The sequence below is a fragment of the Fringilla coelebs genome (genome assembly GCF_963513975.1).
Source record: "Fringilla coelebs genome assembly, chromosome: 16".
NCBI lineage: Eukaryota > Metazoa > Chordata > Aves > Passeriformes > Fringillidae > Fringilla > Fringilla coelebs.
This window is the reverse complement of record NC_140042.1, coordinates 8,386,923-8,406,493: the sequence shown is the minus strand read 5'-3', so window position 1 is coordinate 8,406,493 and position 19,571 is coordinate 8,386,923. Positions and strand designations below refer to the sequence as shown.

Genomic DNA, 19,571 nt, shown 5'->3' with positions numbered 1-19,571 from the left:
ATGCAAACATTTGTGTTGTCATGGCATTTGCTTTACATTGCTGCAGCCTGCAAAATTTTAGGAAATAAATCAAGGATGTTAGGGGGCTTTTAATGTGCAAAGTTGAAATCACTCAGAAAATTCTACTGATATCCATTCAAGCAGAAGGATGACTTAAAGAAAAAGGAAAGATGCAATGTGATTGCTCTAGAAGTTATTAAAGAGCTCTAAAGTAAGGAGGGACAGCAGGAATATGCTCCATTACACCATATAATGGGCCATCCAAATAAGCACTAATAGAAGTTCAGATCTAGACTAATACTGGGGAAACTTGGGTTTTGTTCTTTGATGTGGCACAGGCTCATTGGGACACCTCAGACAGCTCGTGTCATGTTCAGCCCAGGTATCTAACTCCATTTCAGATGCATGCAGAGGAAAAATGGGGGTGAGGATGTTACTGTTAGTTTGGTATTTATGTGGATTTTAAATCCTGTTTATCAAGAGACTTTGAAATAATTCTGTTAAAAAATAACAAGTTTTTTTTTCTGAGTTCCCTAAAGGAGTTTGCTGAACAAAAGGATCTTTAAGGAGGAAAAATTCTCTCTTTTTCTCCTTTTCTGGTAGCTATCAGTATGTTTCATGTTTTTGTACCAGACCAAATCTGTTCCCTTTGTTTCAGGGTGCTTAGGAAGGGAACTGAGGTTTTACTTATCATATATTTCAAAGCCTGCCTGGTGCTATATTAGTTTCCACAATAAATTTCCCAAGGTAAAGTGACAAACCAGTAATTTTTCATTATGAATCAGCTATCCATGAAAGATTGGATTTAGGTCAAAATTTATTACCCTATGGAACTGAAACCAATATTTAACATGATGTCAGCTATCTTGATATTAGACAATTTTAATGGCTATGCAATTTTATTCAATGATGAAGTTATTTCAGTTGTGTAGTGTATGTCTGGGCAATTTGATATACAGAACCTTGAGATGAAAATTGGATAAACATGGAAAATGGTGATTGATTGGTGGAAGGTTGCAATAATGTCTGCCTTGATATACCTTTTATTGTTAAATTATTTATCTAATGCAATCTCCTACACTTTTAGTAGTCTTTAAGTTGGCATTAAATCGATGTTTAAGTTTTCACAGTCAGAAAGGCCTCATAACTCAAACTGATAAATATCTTCTAACACATCAGGAGGAATAATGATCCATCTTAATATCTGAAAGTAAAAAAAGGTGTTATTCTTTCTATTTTCTATGAATTCCTATCTTTATTCAGATAGTAACTAAATCTAGTGAAGAGTGAATAGAAATGTGAGTTCCTTTCTGCCTTAAAGGCAGCAATATTTTGCTTAAAACTAATGCTGGAATTTTATTCAAACAGTAGGAGGCTTTTCATTTTTTGAGTTTTCATCTTAAAGCATTACAAATTTATTTCAACTGTAGCCTAAATATAGCCTAAAACTGTCCAGTTGCAATGCCACAGAGTACAGAGCCCTAAGTACCCCTTCAGTACTTTGTCAGTTTGTCCAGAATTCAAGTAGAATGTGAATACCTTGCATCATCCCTGAATAATACATTCCAGAGCTGCTGAAATATTTTTCACCATTTGCATAAATCTTGCATAGAAGTAATTGTGATTTGACAGTTTTCTTTTCATTATCTGGGTTGAGAACTGAAACCTGTAATTGTTAGCTGGCCTAAACTGGTGTAGCTTCATTTGATAAAGCAGTGAACCAAAACAACCCTGCAGCTTTTCTAAAATGCCATCATCTCCCTTTCGAGCAGCATCTGCCTGTGCTGAGGCAAAACTGAGGAAATCCTACATTTCTTCAGATTAATTGGATTAAGCTAGACTGGAAATTGTGTAATACTACACATGAGACATTTAGGAGCCCCCAAAACTTCCAGCTTCAAAGGGCAGTTTTTGTAGCAGTTCAGGCTCCCTACCTGGGCTTGTTTGTTGCTTTGAACATTGCAGATTTACTTTTATGATTCATAATCATTCATAAAGAAATTCAGCTGTTATTTAAAATGCTCTGTTGGGAACGCTCAGCAGTTATTAATTAATAATGCATCAGTAAAGCAACAGAAGGGCAGGTAAAGCTGCAGTTAGGAGTATTGGCTGGGTCTCTGCTGCCTTCAGAATTGTGGTTATGTCTTGTTTCCCCAGGGCTAGCTCATCCTTGTGACTGGGTTCTCCTCCTCACACTCCAGGCACTTTCTGTAGAAAATACTGACTGATGCATGAATTAATCCACAGTTAAAAGTAAACCAAAATGCTTGCTAGCATTAAGAGTTATAAACTTACTCATAACATTTTTTTCAGTGACAGAAACCTGTAAGGGACTCATGAGAACAAAAAATCACTCAGTAACTTCTTTTAAGTGAAGAAAATTTAGGGCTAAGTATAGGAAAAAAAAAAAAAAGCACACTAAAATCTACTTTGAAGTGCTTTTATATATTGCTAAAGAGTTTTATAGACAACAGTGCCGCTTTATTACAGTGCCAGTGAGGATCAATGCTGTGAATGTCAGTGGGGTTAGAAATGGACCAACTGAATGTTGCTGCTTTTGAAAAAAAAAAGAATGAACTGCTTGGAGATTTCCTGTACCCCCTGCTGGACCAGAGCTGAGCTCTGTTTGGCAATATTTTTTTGTATTTTTGCTTTCATGCTGATTACCACTTTTACAATGTGTCCTATTTCTGTGTAGTAATTGATAATCTGGAAAATTTACTTGGTGTGCAAGATTTAATATTAGGTCCTGCTGTCATGCTGACAATGAATTAGCTTTTTGGACTCTATCATATGTTCTCAGCAGGCACATATGTAATTAAAATGAGCCCACATTGAGTTTCATATTAACACTCAAATCACCTTTGGCAAAAGGTCTCTGTGTTCTTTTGGGATTATACTCTGGGGCAATGTAATTACAGTGTCAAGTATAATTTTTACATTTAAATACTTCTTCATTTACAATAATATTAAAATTTCCATACTGGTTCACCTTTGCATTTATAAAATGATTTTGTTCTAATGAAAATGTTGCCAGCACAGGCATTCTGTTTCAGATGTTGTCTTCAACTCTAAGTTGTGCTGTTGAACAGTAAGGATTTGGTGTCAGGAGATATTGGATTAGTTTACATAAAAAGTCATTCCAGAAATTAGGTGTTCTTTCATAAAGTTGGTGCTTGCTGTGACAATAGGGGCAGGGTGATCCAGTCTCATAGAAAAAGGGGGAGAATTAGTGGTGTGTGTGGGTAAACAGTTCACCTTCTAGCAATAGTGTCTTGAGAAATAGCATGAAGAGATTTTTCATCATTCTTTTAATGTCAAAATAAAGATAGGGGAAATTAAATTATACTTGAGAGAAATTGCAGCTCAGGTGTTTTTGATTCTTTTAGCCATAATGGAGGATTGTTAAGGAGGCTCAAAGTTAATCTGCATTTTTATAGATCAGGGATTGTTCAGAACTGGAACATGAGCAGAATTTGGCTCAGACATGCTAATTCTCTTTTGATACTGATTTTACACTGTCCATTCTCCATTGATTTCAGAGGGGCTGCAGAGTAGGAGATGGACTGAAATGAATTCAGCAGATGAACTAAATGAAGTTATGTTGTTACTACTCCTTAACTGCCTCCTTGCCTTAACAAATAATATTTCTTCTTGTCTCAATTACAAATCATCTTTGGGGGGTTTAGCTTTTAAGCTGTGTCGAGTTCCTGATGGCAGAGCAGGAGTGTGTGCAGAGCAGCTGCTGCAGTGAGAGCAGAGCTGGCTGGAGCCCCCGATGGCTCCTGGCTCTCTGCTGCTGGGGTTTGCTCCTCTCTGTGCTGAGCTGCTGCCATGGGGGTCCCTGCTGGCCCTACCCCTCTGATTGTGACAGAGCTATTTCTGCAGCAAACCTGCTGGGGCTCCTTCCTGCCTTCCTCCCCGAGGGCTGGGAGCACTCCCTGGCTGTGCAGGCATGGGCAGCTCTGAGCCCCCGACAGCCAGGGAGCCTTTGGGTTGGCACTGCCATCCTCTGCCAACATTTCTTGTTTTTCCTGGGCTCGTTTTTAAATAAACATGTCATTTTACAATCTGTGAGATGCTCCTTGTGTGTCACACGTTTTCATCTCCTAAATTAGGTTTACTTAGCAGTTTTGCAGCCAGTTGATGATTTTCATGCCCTACTGTACCATAAAAGCCAAGTTGTGAATGAATTTGTTTGGGGCTCTGTCATTTTAGAGGAGGAGGAACTGAATTACATCTCAACACAAGTGGTTTGAGTTTTTTTATTTTTCTCTTTTAAGTCTCCCTTTGTGATAGAGATGATCAAATAACTTGTGTATGAATGAGAGATGGCAGGAGGAAAACCCAAATATGGGAAACCAATACTGCTGGGTTACATCTAGACCTTCAAAGCAGTTTTTAGCACTTTCTTTACCTAATTAAAATGCGTAACAACTTGGATGTGTGTCCTGCCTCACAGTGTGCTGCACCTTTAAGTTGTTCCTGGAGATCCACACTATTGCACTGCTCACTTCTGCCAGGCTCCCCAAATTCAGAGGGGTGGGATGAGCTGTGCCAAGGTCCTGCTCAAACCCTGCCAGCACACAGGCAGCAGTGTTGGGAGGCAGGATCAGTCCCAGCTGCAGGAAATGGGAAGTGCCTGGGGCCAAATTTAGTACCTCTGACTGCTGACGTGAAAAGAATGGGAAGAGAGACTCTGAGGGGCAGAGTTAAGATACTTTTAGAAATTATCTCCATTATTATTTTTGTCTGTAAAAAGTCAGCATGAATTTTTTTGTTTCAGATGTTGCACAGATACTCCTCTCGTGCATTATAGAGAAGACCCTTCTGCAAGTTACTGTTTAAGCATCTCCTTGACATCCAAGGGCATCATAGACTTGTTAAAATCTGGGAAAGATTTATAACTCATTTCTAAATTATGGTACTATTGCGAGAATGCATTTTGCATACAAATTCTCCCCAGATGCTTTTAACAGCAGCCAGTAACTTATTTAGTCAATAAAGTGATGTTTTCTGCACGTTGCATTTTTTTAACAAAACTGTAATGTCAATTGAAATACAGAAAAATCACTTCATGTTGCTTCTGTTGAACATCTTCTGATGCTGGCAATTTGATTTTCCCTTTGTTTTCCTCTAGTGGTGTGTTAATGGGATCCTTTTATTCTGTGATGGAGTAATGAAGTGCAAGTCCTTTATTTTAGCAACAAGACTTTGCTGTTTTGTTCTATCCTTTGCCAGTCACTCTGTGTGACTATACATCCTCATGAACACCAGCCCAAACAATTTTCATGAGAACATTTAAAAACTCAATTAATTCATACTAATTTGTTCCTTGCTGGCAAAAGCTTTGTATTAAGAGCTGTTCTCCCTGCTGATTCAAAGGGTTGAATGTTGGAAGTGGTGTTCCTGACAGATGTGTCAGGGCTCAGGTTTGGTGCTGCTGCTGCTGGAGCTGGGCTGCTCCAGGCAGGGCTGGGGCTCAGTTCAGGGCTGGGGAGGGGGCTCTGGAGCAGAGCAGGTGCTCAGCTGCTCTCTGCTGAGGGCATGTTTCACTCACACTGAACCCATCACAATGAAGCATGGAATTCCAGATATGATTTTCAAGGCGCCCTAATTGGATTAGAGGGATTGTGTTAAAGATATGTTGGCTATGAAATGTTTAGAGGATTAATGCCCCATGATTTTTTTTTTTTTCCTTCTTAAACCATCTTAACTAATCCCTCTTGATCAGAAGCAGCTTCTGGAAAGCATTCCAGCCAGGAAGGAGAGCCCAGCCCTACCTTCCCCAAGTCCAGGAGGAGAGACATAGGCTGTTATATTCACTGCACAGACCAAAAGTCTCCATTTTAGTTAGATCCAGAGTACTCATTGTCACTGGTGCTTGTTTTTTCTGAAAATGTTAAGGGCTATTTATGCCCTTAACATTTTCCATACTAATGAACAGTTTTGGGGTGTAAGGGTGGCCTGTGTAAGAATTAAAATCCATCTGTTCTGTGTTTTAACCTGTCTGGATATGCTAAAATCTCGCTCAAGTAGTGCAGTGTCATTTATTAATCAGATGTTATTGTAACTGAGCATACCATACAATTACATTTTTGAAGTCTGCTGAAAGAACCAGTGTTAATTGCTTACAGTAGAATCTATTTGCTGGTGGAAATGTCACAATATAATTATGTTGTGTTCCTCTGTCTGACAAGCGATACACTCAGAGAAGATTGGTCCTTTTTTCCTTCTCTGTTGAGTAAAATTATTCCCATTCCACAATAACCCTTTATTGTAGTACACATGGTAGCAAGGAGTACCCTGGTGCTTTCTGGAAGCACAAGAGCTGATCAATTATAAAATAATTCATGTGTTACTATTCACATGGGCAGATGAGAAGTACTTTGGGTCATTTGACAAAACCATTGCTTGCAAGTGTCCTTTGACATAATGGATACTTGACAACAGTTTTGTGTCAAAAAATCAGTAATGCTGAAAAATCTATACTCTGAGTGGAGAAACTGCATTTGTTTCTGGGGGAAGCTTGTTTTTTAGTTGTGCTATTTTACTTTAAACGCTTCAGTTCCCCCTGTTTCCTGGCTAATCTACCAGTGTATACAAACTCGAGGCATATATGTATTTATTGTACCTACACATACATGAATCTGATATCTGACACATCTTTTATTGCCACAGTGTGAGATTCTTAGCAGTGCTTAGTCCCACCTCTGCAGCCTTTGAAACCTGTGAAGTTTAACTCAAAGGGATGCAGGGGAAGCAGATCCTGACAGCTTTGCAGTGAATCTGCACAGACCTGTGCTATTTATCTTTTCTCTCTCTTTTGACTGTACTGTGAAATTCCCATTAATTTCACTCTCACTGCAAGTGCCACCTAAAACAGGAGGCTAAACTTTCCCATTTTGCACCACGTTGGCACAGGCAACAGGTATGAGGGTTGATTTTTGCTTCTGCTAGTGCAGCCTTTATTCTCAGTACCTAACTTGACCTTTTCAAGCTAGCTATGTAAAATACATGTGAAAGTCTTTACTTTTTGGGTCTGTTTCCAACGCTATGTTCGTAATTATCTTGAGCAGAGAATAAAGGCAGACTCTGTCCTTCCAATCCTACATTCAAAAAATAGAAGACAGATGTAATGGAATCTCAAAGGGAGGATTAACTTTGAGTTAACAGACCAGATACTCATATGGTATAAATTAAGTTTGTCTGGCCTTAGACCAGCTGATTGTAATGATTAACTGTTGATTTCTTAAGGTTATTTGGGGGAAGAGATACTTTACATAGGACTTGAAAGATGACAGCACAGTAAAACAGAAAGGGAAAACATTGATCAGGCAGGTAACAAACATGCTTTTATCTACCTATTCATTTCTTGGTAGTCTCAGCAGTACATAATATCTCCTGGGAGGTTATGTGAAGTAGAGATGTGTGTAATTGCTTGTGTTTTCACTCCTTATTGATTATTCTTGCTGTGAGCATGAGAGGAAGAGATGGTGTAAAGGTTACGGCGTGCCAGTCTCCAAACACACTGGAACAGACACTCCAATCAGCAAAGGCTGTTTCAAATGCTAATTTGAAGTATAAGCCTTGATGTACTTCTGCTGCTATTTTGCTTAGTTTTTGTTATGTTGGTTGTTCCATAGTAACTGATCGACTTTCAAGTTTCTGTTCCTTGAAGGCTTAAACTTCCTGATGATTTTAGGCAGAAGAGAAAGTGTGAACTGAAATAAGGGCATTTTCTACATTTTCTTCTTGTCCTGCACAAGAAATCTAAAGGCTTTTTGGAGGGAAGGGAATGAGGCTCTTCAGAGAAGAGCTGACTCCAAAGCCCATTGTTGGTTTTGGCATGAAGGGTGGTGAGGCTGTCACTGGTGTTCCAGTTGGGATGTAATCCATCTGCAGCAAGAGGGCTGGCAGCCTCTGGAGTGTAATTCAGGCCACCTAAATCAGTAGTTGATTGTTCAGAAAATGCAAACTGGGAATGAGGTTTTATAAATATTTCAGTCTGGGTTTGTGTCATCCGTTTTCTTGGGAGTGGTGGGATGACTTCTCTTGTACGACAGATTCCTGTTCTCATCAGTTTGGGGCTGTTGATGGGAGCATCCTTAGCAACAACCAGTGGTGGATAAGATAACTAAACACATGCTTCATTTCAATCCTTTCACTTCTTGCCTTCTGTAACCTTTCCCCTCCTAACAAGCACAAGTCAGCTCTTGGAGCACAAGAGCTGAATGAAGTCTCCTCCTGCAGTGAGCTTTCTGTCAGAGGAGGGTGGCTCCACACACTGGGAAAACTCTCACACCTGATGTGTTAGCCAAAAAATACAGGACTGCTGTTTTCCCTTTTATCTTGGGTGTATTGTCATGGAACTGGTGCACTCAGGAGCTGCTCCACAAGTTTTGACTCTGAGCTGGAAATGGGCTGTGGGCTTGTCCTGAGAGCCAAGCTTGAAAAGCTCTTTTATTTGATAGGGGTCTTCCTTTTTTTTTTTTTTTTTTTTTTTTGTGGTTTCCAAGGGTGTTACCTCTCAAATGTTAAGTCACAGAATCAAAGAATGGTTTGGGTTGGAAGGAACCTTAAAGATCATCCTGCCATGTGCAGGGATTCTTTCCACTGGACCAGGTTGCTCAAGGCCTTATCCATCCTGGCCTTGGACACTTCCAGGGCTGGGGCATCCACAGGCTCCCTGGGCAGACTTGTTCCAGTATGTGATCATCCTCACGGGAAAGAATTCCCTGCTAATATCTAACCCAGATTTCCCCTCTTTGTTTGTACCCTCTGCTCCTTGTCCTGTCCCTGCAGTTCCCTCTCCTTGTAGCTCCCCTCAGACACTGGAAGCTCTATGAGCTCTCCACAGAACCTTCTCTTCTCCAGGCTGAGCAGCCCCAGCTCTCTCAGCCTGTCTCCACAGAGGTGTTCCAATCCTCTTACCCACGGCCTCCTGGGCTGCTCCAGCACTCCATGTCCTTACCTTGGGCCATCAGCGCTGGTGGCAGCTCTGCTGGTGGGAGAGCAGAGCAGAGGGCAGGATCATCCCCTCCCTGGACCTGCTGGCCACGCTGCTCTGGAGGCAGCCCAGGACTGGGGGGGGTTTGGCCTGTGAAGCCAAGCTAAGGTGTAAGGTGCCAGAGGAATTAATGGTCCTTCAAGGAATATTTGTGGCTGTTCCTGGATCTGCTTTACTTTACATCTCTGAAGTCCAGTAATGTCACTGGGTATAGTAAAAATGGCCTGATGCTCATTTAAAAGGCATCTTGGATTCACCCTAATAACGCTGATCACGATGTGCTAATTGGCTGTTAATTGATATGATAAACACTATTATTACAAGATTCATTCTAATTCAACATTAATTAATTTACTGTTGCTTTTGAGTGTTATTTATTCATGGCAGTCGGTAGGAATAGGGAGAAAATGCTTGACTAACACACTCCAGCAAAACTACAAATAATTGAGATTTGTCTCCCAGGAATGCTACCATTTCCATAATTAGGATAGTCAGAAAAGCAAGCTTGTTACAGAGATGATTGGCCTGCCTAGATAAGTATTGTTGTAAATTAAGTTTAGTGTGTATTGCAAGTGCAGTATAGTGGAATCTGATAATTACTTGGTCATTTGCAAATCATAAAAATGGTTTCAGTAATGATTCAATACTGACTGCAAGATAGAACAGATTTTTTGTTTGAAATATGGTAGGCTGTTACAAACCAAATGCTGCTTGCTTTTGCTGGAAATTTAGTGAATATGAATGTTCTGCTGCTGCACACACACACATACATGGACCCTGAAGGTTGATTTTGAACAGTTCTGTGTTATCCCAACTGCTTTTGCAGGTTTGTGATAAAATATTTTCTGTATTTGTTCTCGAGGTTTTTATATTTCTTCATTTACAATGAATTCTGCAAATCATGTAAAAAAAAGACACATTCACCAAATTTTCTGGTGCAGGGTGTCTGTCTGGATTTGTGTAATGGATGATGTCTGCTCCAGTGGGTTCTTGAGTGAGTCCTGGAGTGCTGCACAAACATTACACAGCTGTAACAGGAGGGTGACAAAGCTGGGGTAGAAGTGGTTTCTTTTAAATTCCCAAACTGAGAAATATCTTGGGGTTTGTTTCCCCTTAGAATAAAATAGAAAAAAATCATCTTCTGATAATCCAGCTGTGAATATGAAACAGTTCTGCATGTATCCTCTACTTTTCTACCTTTCTTCTTTCATGCCTTTTATTCTTCTGTTCATGGACAGCAGAACTGAGCCCACATCTGTAATTACAGTGAGTTTCCCTTTTCATATAAATTTTTCAGGGATGCAGAGCTGCTTATCAGCTCACAAACTCACTGTAGAGAATCTCCCAGTGATGCCATGAAGGGAATTTCCATCTGTAAGGCAGGGACTCTTCTCCTCTGACTGCCCTAGGTTTATGCTGTCACCCTCTGAAATTATTAAAGAAGACTCAAAATGCCCACATCAGCAGCTGCTTTGTTCCAAGCCAGGGCTTCTTCTCAGCATGGAAAGAACATTACTGAAATCTGTCTCTTTAATGTTAAATGCAGTAGCCACTGAGTGCTTCTAAATTATGTCTCACTGCTTCCCTCCTGCCTTGCATTGATTTCTTGCTTATGGGTTACTTGATCATATGAAGTTACAGAGGATCATAAATTGTTCCTGTAATTTTTGATAGAGTCTGAGACTGAAAAGTTGTAGAACTGTGTAGAGATAAAACATTACTGCAAAAGAATTGAATATCCACTCCTCAATAGCAGAGTCATTTCTGAATTTTTTTTCAAAGTGCTCAGTGCTAACTCAGAGATAAAAAATATAGGTAACAGTAGTTTTAAGGAAATCTACAGAAACAACTAGCAATACTTCACTCTGTAATCATAACCATCCCCCTCTAATCCCCATGCCTGGGAACAGTTGTGCAGAAGATCATCTCAACTGATTCCACCTCTCCTACTTTGCTAAGTCAAAACCCACAAGGAAAAGCCACATCTATGAGCAGTCATGATAATTTTCTCCTTCAGGAGCTTGGTTTGCTTTGCTAGAGCCCCTCACTGGCCTGGGCAGTGGATGTGCTGGGCTCACAAGGTGCTGATTCCACTTTATGGTGGGGATCTTATTTACCAGAGGAATCTTCTGCACTGTGAACAGCCAGAAACCAGTGGGCATTTTACATATAAATAATTGTAATGTAAATAATTGTACATAATAATAATTGTAATGTAAAGATCTCCACAAGGACCCCCATGGAAACAAGTGAATAATTTCTTTGACTGGAAGTGAAATTTGGCATCCCAAAAGTGGGAGTAATGTTGCTAAAGGAAGTTTTCTAGATGCTGGCATAGGAAAAATTGTCTTTTCATCTAAGTACAATTAACACACACTGTGCTTCAGAAGTCACCTCTCCAGTGCAGGGCGTCCTCACTGGAGGGTACTGCAGCAAGCCAGACCTTCCCCTCTTGAGCCTGATGGCAAGAGATGCCCTTGCTCTGTTGGACCACTGGGGCTTAGCTCCAGCAGGAGCTCTGGCTCAGCCCAGGGCAATGCTGCTATCAAACCCTCAGACAAAGACTTCTCATCAGGTCCTGGCTCACTGGTAAATTGCTCAGTGACATTTTTTGTGGTTTTTATATAACCCTCCAACTACTTCTATTCCTAGGTCTGATACAAAATTTTTGTGTCCTAAATGAAAACATTGTGTATTTTTTTTTTTTTTTGGTCTTGCCGCCATTTGAGCAAGGCAAACCTGTTTGTACTCTAATCAAAATGGAAAACGTTTTTAGATGAAAGCCAAGCCTGGAAATTTTCAACCTGCTGTGTTGTTGGGTTGTGAGCAATTGAAAAGGAGTTTATAGTGGAAATCTGAGTTCAGCAACTACCACTCAGCTGGCTGCTGCAGAAATGGTCCCACTGAAGGGAATGGAGCTGCTCCTGGGAGTTTAAGTAGGGACTACAGAGCTCTGCCTCTTTGGAGTGATTATGGCTCATAGTCCTGCTGTAATGACAGGGCTCCTGATTGCATTTATGGATGTAATAGCAGCAAATACTCTGCTGAACTGCACAGCAATAACTCCACTAATGTCCTCTGTCCATTGATTCATGGACCAAGGCACAGGGTACACACACAGCTGTGCTCACATGCAGTCAGCAGCATCCAGGTATCTTTGCAGAGGAAATCTGTTGGACTGCCAGAACAATACCAAACTGAGAACAGAAGTTGATGGATTGATTTACAAAACATAAGATGGCTCACAAAATAGACTGAAAGATTGCTTTGTGCTGCTGGGGAAGTGTGATCCCATTAATTAACAGTATAGGTAAGAGATCAGCATGCTGGCTCAGTTATATTGGAGGATGATTGAGCATAATGTGGCATCACAACAAATGTGAAAGTGATTGCACTATCGTCATTATTCTGGAATTCAGAATAATACACTGCAACAGTTGAAGATTAAGCTCTTAATTATGAGTATTGATTTCTCTGGACATAGAAAATACAAGCTAAAATTGCACTAGAGCTGAGATTCTCCTGTTATCTTCAAAAACAGGTACAGGTTTTCTTGCTAGCACATTGATGTCAGTCCTGTCACTTTTTGAGTAGGAAGCAAAAGGGAAGGTTTTACTTTTCTTAGTAAGTTTGTGACAGAGCAAAGTGCTGTGGTTTTGTTTTCAGTGGAGATAGCACAATAAATGCTCTTTGATACAAGGGCTGGAAGATGAACTTGGGTGTGCACTTCCCCTTCTGCTGAGGTTCCAGTTTCTCTGGAGCACGGCAACGTGAGAAGTTGCTCTTCTATCCTCTGTTCCCATTGTGTGATGAAACAGCAAACTTTGAGGAAGCTTAAGAGAAGTCCTGCTTCAAGGCTAGGGCTGTTTCACCTGTGCCAAATGGCCATGAAGAGGATGTTCCATTCACTCTCCCCACTGACTCAAATGTGCAAAGCAATTTTGAGGGTAGAGCTGTGCTCCCGATATGGAACTGTAACACTCATATTCTTCATGAGTCTTGTTTTACTTTGTGTTGTCATTGTGGGCTTTTGTGATGGTTTATAAAGTGCTGTTGGTTTTTGTTTTACTTTCTATTGACATTGCAGGCTTTTTATTAAGGTTTGTAAGGCACTGATCTGTGTAAATTATCCCAGAAAAAGGGAATTCCCTAAACATGTAGGAAACTTCATTCAACAGGCAATACCCACACTCAGAGAAGCTTTCTAGGTGAGATGGAGTGCACCTCCAGTCCCATTGAGACTGTTCCAAGTGACCTGTGCAGGAGGAGATGGGAACTCTCTTGTATTGGCTTGACTCATTTTTCTTGGAAGTGCAGATGATGGAATGTTGAGAGGTGACAAGTGTAGTGAAGGCTGGGAATAGAGAGTGCTGCAGAGGAAAGAAGCTGTCCATGAGTCCTCTGTAGCTGTTGGGTGAGAAGAAGGTGATCTTGGCAGCTGCTTTTTGCAGGACTGAAGTGACTGAGGGTGGAGCTGGAATCAGCACCGAGGTTGAGCTTTAGTGCAGGGGGAGAATGCAGTGTAGTGAGGTACTGAAGTAGCTGTCAAATCCAAGTGCTTCCTTAAAACCCTTTTAGATCTTTATCACTAGTGAATGGTAGGATGTTAAGTGAAGTCATCTGATGGATTTTCTGTGTATCCTGTCCACCCAGTCTGAAGAGGATGAGCTCCTACCTGAGGCAGCTCATTGATATGTAGGCACTGACATGATGAGCTAGGCTTTGGTCTCCATGAGTTTTATAGAAATGGAGTGGCTGGAGCTATTCAGGTCTTGACATTGCTCATACACATCTGAAGTCCTACTGTATTTTTTAGTAAGCAGACCCTCAATTGGATGTTTCCTGCCAATTTCATCTTCTTTGCAAACCAGGCTGGTTCTTTATCAGTGAAGTAGTCTGCAAAAGAGAGGGTGCTCAGCAGCCATGAGCTAAAACCAGGGAAGTGACAACATAGAGCAAAGCAGCAGATAGTCTGACAGATGGAAAAAGTGTAGCATTCTTCCTTTGTGAAACTCCAGGCAGCCACGAATAGGAATATATTTAAAAGTCCATATTAGTATGCAGGTGGTAAATGCAAGTATAAAAATCCAAAACCTGAAAGAGAAGGAAGCAAACTAGCATATGAAAAAAAAAATGGTTAGGGAAGGAAAACAGAAGAGAACAAAATTAGTCACTGTCACTGCAGGAATTTATTAGAGAAAACTGATGCAGTGAGGTGGCATTTCAGGTGAAAATTTGAGAGGATTTTGTTCTCAATAATTGCTAGATAAATGATAGTGTGGGTATTGACAGCAAGTTAGATTAAAATAAAAGGCCCACAATATGACTATTTTAAATTCCCCTCACCTTCTGCATATCATTGCAGAAAATCACTGATTTCAAAAGAGAGGTATCCAAAAACGTAATGAAAACCACTAAAAATATTTGAGTTCATTGATGGGACATCATCAGCTTGAAATGAAAACAGTTTAAAAGAAAAATGGCTTGTTTTTGCAATTGCAATTGCCCTTCATTCCCCTGTCAGTTCTCTTTGCAAGCACATTTTCTTTCTCTCACAGTCCCTTTTTGTCCCTGTCACTGCAGAAACCCTGAGCATGTGCATGGCAAAGCTCATCAGCTGCACAGGAGAAAACAGTAGAACTGGGCATAGGCTAATGGCCATAAAAAACAAACTGCAAATTATAGAATAAATTAAATTTAACCTATCTTTCTAATGTTTTAATACTCCTCTGTGTCTTAGTGAACCATTGGTGGAGGGTTTTATAAAGAAATGCCTTTTAAATTGTTTGTGTCCCATGTAAAGTTAAGAATGACTTATGCAGCTGGAAATTTCATCCTTTCTGAATACAACAGGGAGCAATAAAGTTGCATTAATTTTGAGCAGCACTTTGCACAGAGATGTTCCTTGAGGGGCTGTGGACAGGGAGGGTGTGCTGGGAGCCCCTGGGACTGTGCAGGCTCTGTGCTGTTGGGGATCTGGTTGTGCGCCTGGTCGGTGACACCGCTGCCTTGGAGCCCTTGACACAGCAAAGAGCCCCATTCTAGGCACAGGGAACACCTCTGGCATGTACAGCTTTCCTGGGAAAAACAGACTCTGACTTGGAGAAGTGTGCTAGGGAAGCACTGCTAGGAGAAACATGAAGGGAGAGTTGTGGGAGATGTTGGAACCGTTCCCTTCTGGGACGTGCTGCTCCAATTGCAGCAGGAGCTGAAAGGGGTGTTTCAATCACTCAAGGGCATTTCAGTACAATTAAGGGCATCAAGTTGTTTGATCACCTAAACAGTGCTCTGCAAACGTTCAGTTGGTCTGTTTTTTCCAAATTTATACTACTGTCTTGAACAAGGAGGAGATGCCCAAGAAGGATTAGGCAAAGGTCTTTTTTCTGTGTCCAACTTTTATTTTGTAATTATTACAAAATATTTGGGAAAGAAGAAAGCTTTTGGTATTGTTTACTTTTACCAACATACGTTTCCAGTTTCAAAAACCTGGGGAAAAGTGTCTTTCCCTTTCTCTTAGTCTCACTTCACTCTTGGCAAATGTTTTCTTTCATGTTCCTTATATCAAATCAAACAGACATGAGCATGTGTTTTTAATAACTGTAGGAGATGTTTTGGAAGGTGCAGTGGGCTTTGTAGCTGCACTCAGGCTGTCTGATAACTGAGCCCAGGAACAGCCTCAAATTTGTCCTACAGCCTGGAGCAAATGTCTCCACAGTCTGCAGAAGGAGCCTTGAGGTGGTGGGGATGAGGAGGTGGGAGGAGAAAGGGGCATCACAAAAGGCACTAAGTGCAGAAATTTGAAAATTGTACCTCTGGCAGGGGGGACACACATCAGGTATCTTTTAATACAACACTATTCCTAAAATTTAAAAATAATAAAGTTAAAATTTGCAAGAGGAAAATTTGGGCAGGAGGAAGTTTTTTTGCTTGGAAGCACTTTCCTTCTTTTTTTGCTAATATTCAAAATTTCAGGTTCTTTTTAAATAATTTTTGTTGAGAAAGGTCCTTACAAGGTCAGAGCACTGCGGAATGATGTTTTTTCATTGAAGAATAAATGTTGTGTTTTGGATAAAATGGTGTTTTTCTTACATTGTGTTCTGGTTTTTGAATTGCAGAGTGGGTACACAAACCAAAACCAAAGCACTTTAAATTTCTTATTAGAAATGTCCCTCCAGCTCTTCAGTTTATCAGCACATCCTGTCTGAACCTCACATTGTGGTGTTTGCTTTAGAAAAGGAAGACCAGAAATTACTCTGTTAAAAAAAAATGAACAGGTATTTTAAATTGTAGTGGAAGAGCCCCACTCCTCCATGAAAAAGTAAAGACATGCAGGTTGCATTTAAATGTTCCAGGGCACATCTGCTGTTACAAACAAATGCTATCTGTCAATAATCCTCAGCAGCTGTTCAGTAGCAGAGTTCCACCAGCTTCTCAGCAGAGCTGTGCTGATCATGGGAAGAAGCAGCTTTGGCTAAACAGGGGCTTTCCTTCTGGGGGAGTGTCAGCCTTGTCAGTGTTTGAACACTTTGGACACTAGTTACAAACCTGGAGGGGATTCCTTTGGAGGTTCAGATGTCTGCGCTCAGGCGGAGCTTGATACAACTCATAAACATCTGGGCACTTGTCCCTGCTTGTGCAGCCTTGTTCAGGATGAGGCCCTTGGGCATGGGCTGGTGGCCCTGTGGGGACAAAGGAGAGGGGTACAAACTGCATGGGACACAGGCTGGCACCCCTGGTGAGTTCTCACCCTGCCCCATAAAGGGCCTTTGAAGGAGGAGCCGAGGTGGAATGTGTACTGCTCTCTGCACCCTGCCCTGTGGATACGCTCAGAGATGTCCTGTGTTTTGTTTTTGAACAGGAAAAGCCAACAACAATGTTCAGTGGGATGAGGACTCCGTAGAATACATGCCAGCCAACCCAGTCAGGATCGCATTTGTCTTGGTTGTTCATGGCAGAGCTTCCCGGCAGCTCCAGCGCATGTTTAAGGCTATTTACCATAAAGACCATTTCTATTACATTCATGTTGACAAGGTAATATATCACTGGTTATAAATTGCCTGTCTCACCATCTGTCAGTCTACCCATCCTTGTCATCTTCTTCATCTTCCCTTTACCTCTGCTGCGTAAAGTGCACGTCACTTTTTGTCTGTCCATCTGTTACATGTTTGGAGCCTCTTTTTTTTTTTTTCCCCTTAAATTTTCTTTCTTGTTATTTATGTAACAGCCTTCATTTCTCCTTCTCTGTGATGAGTATCTCCCCCTTGTCTGTCTGTTGTACATTTAGTTAGCAGTGACTGATAAGTTAATGCAGAGTAAGGTGGCCCACTGGATGGAGAGCTGACCTGAGGTGCCTTGGGCAAGTGACACACTGTAAAAGGGAGGTGGTGGCAGCCACCTCCTTTACAAAAGCCCTTTGGGCTCCATGATGACAAATGGTGAATAAAGCTAATCACACTGGTTAGTGATTACTGTAGTTGTAAAAAAATACTAACTGGGGCTCTCTGTACATTTAGGAAAAGAAGGTTGTGTGAAATAGCAGGTGAGGGCAAAGCAGTGGCAGCACTCAGTGAGTCAAGCAGTAGGGTAGGCCTTTAGTGACTACAGGGAGAGACAATTTTGGACAGAATAACTTGAATGTATCACTCTTTTCTCCTGTAAAGCGATCCAATTACTTGCACCGGCAAGTGCTGCAGTTTGCCAGCCAGTACCCAAATGTGAGAGTCACCTCCTGGAGAATGGCCACAATCTGGGGAGGAGCAAGCCTTCTGACCACCTACCTGCAGACCATGAAGGACTTAATGGAGATGAGTGACTGGCCCTGGGATTTCTTCATTAACCTCAGTGCTGCCGACTACCCCATCAGGTACAGTGAGTATTTTAAGGATGCACGTGTTTTGTTCCTAAAGGAGATGTGGAGATAAACAATGACATGTCTGTGCTGTGCTGCAAGAAGCAGAGGAGCAGTTCCTTTTGTTTTACCGCAGAAAACTCCTGTTGGTGGGCTGGTGTCTGACAGCCACAATTTAGCCAAGGATTCAGCCACCTGCCTGTACCCTGTGTGTCTTCCCTTTGCCTGGGGGGGACTTTCACTGAGAGGCTGCTCCAGTTAGTCATTATTTCCAACAAAAGGGGGACCTGCAAGAGAGGATGAGGAAAGTAGCCAAAAGTGCTGGAGCTCAGCAAATGAAACCCAGGCATGGAGAGATTCCTCCCTCCCAGGGCTCTGATTAACAGTGTCATTTAACAGTGTCATTTGATGTCTCAGCAAGGGTTGAAGGTATGAATATAGATTCAGGTACTCCTCTCCCTTCTTTTGGTACTTTTACTGTGGAGGATAATGGCTGTAGAAGTGACAAATAAGTTGCTAGGAGTCAATTATATCTTCAGCACCAACCGTTGCCTGAATATCCTCATTCAGATGGCATCAGGCTAAGAATTTCACACACCATCACATGATAAGGCTTGTGATTTTAAATGAAATTATATTCTTTCTGGATTTACATCACCCAGGCCTCAGAGCTGTGTTCAGTAAGTTTCCTACATTGTGCAAAAGTAGATAGTCTGTTAAAAACCCCAACCCAAACAACAACAAAAAAAAGACAAAAAACAATAAACCCCAACAACAGCAACAAAGCTACCCAAAAAATCCCCAAGTGTCCTGAAACTTTTAAAGGTTTGGGTTGTAAGAGTTATTAAGAAGAAGGAAACACAAAATTCTTGTGGCTTCCGTTTCCCTCTATGCTGAAATGAACCAATGACAGGGGAAGGGACTTTCTTGGGCGATTTCCTGATGAGTGATGATACAAATGATGGTTTTAATACTCCTGGAACAAAAATATGCTTCCACTGGTGAGGTTTCTCCATGATCTCTCTCGAAGTTTGAGTCCCTTCCTGAAGGTGCTCTTTGGACAGAAATTGCCACTGAAGTGGACAATGACAAAACTCCTGAGCCTGTGCCTTAGGAAGGATTTTGTGAGGACTGACAAAAGGCTTTATTGCTGATGCCCATTTCTAAGCACTCTCAGTGAAATGCAACACATTTTGGGGAGAAAGATTAGAGCACAAGAGTTACTGAGACTGCCTTGGTATTAGAACATGGGGATTTGAATTAAGAAACCATACTATTTAAACACTTTCCATGTGCAACAGGAAGAGAACTAACAATTTTGGCATATCAACCTTGCTTGTAAGGGAGAGTATATAGTTTTCTGTATATCTCTTGAGTTTTGGGGAAACCTAGCTTGTTATTCCTGATTATTCACTTTCCTGGTGAGGAATGCTGTATTGATGCTGAAAAGTGGACTAATGCAGGACCATTAAGGAATAAGTAGGTGATGGCACTGTGAATTAAACAGGATAAATTGTAGGAGAGTGCTGAAGGTCTGGTATGGTTGTACACTAGTGCCAGCAGGTGTGTCCAGTTATCCTGTGCTGTTGAGCCCACCCCAACCCCTGTGTAGTGCTGAGGCCATGACCTGGGGCAGTCTGACCTGTTCTCATTTCCCTGGGGAGCAAATCAAACCCCAGGGCCAGACATGGCCATCAACAGCCACTGGCTTTG

General features: G+C 41.3%; 1 protein-coding gene across 1 annotated transcript in view; it reads left to right on the top strand.

Moving 5' to 3' along the window:
• XYLT1 (xylosyltransferase 1) overlaps nucleotides 1-19,571 on the top strand; it is a gene marked incomplete at both ends in the record, with an annotated part of 321,569 nt that overhangs the window by 97,264 nt on the left and 204,734 nt on the right. The window contains 2 exons of the mRNA XM_084216617.1: nucleotides 16,869-17,041; nucleotides 17,671-17,873. Of these exons, the coding sequence (XP_084072743.1) occupies nucleotides 16,869-17,041; nucleotides 17,671-17,873 (376 nt within the window). The remainder of the gene's footprint in view (nucleotides 1-16,868; nucleotides 17,042-17,670; nucleotides 17,874-19,571) is intronic.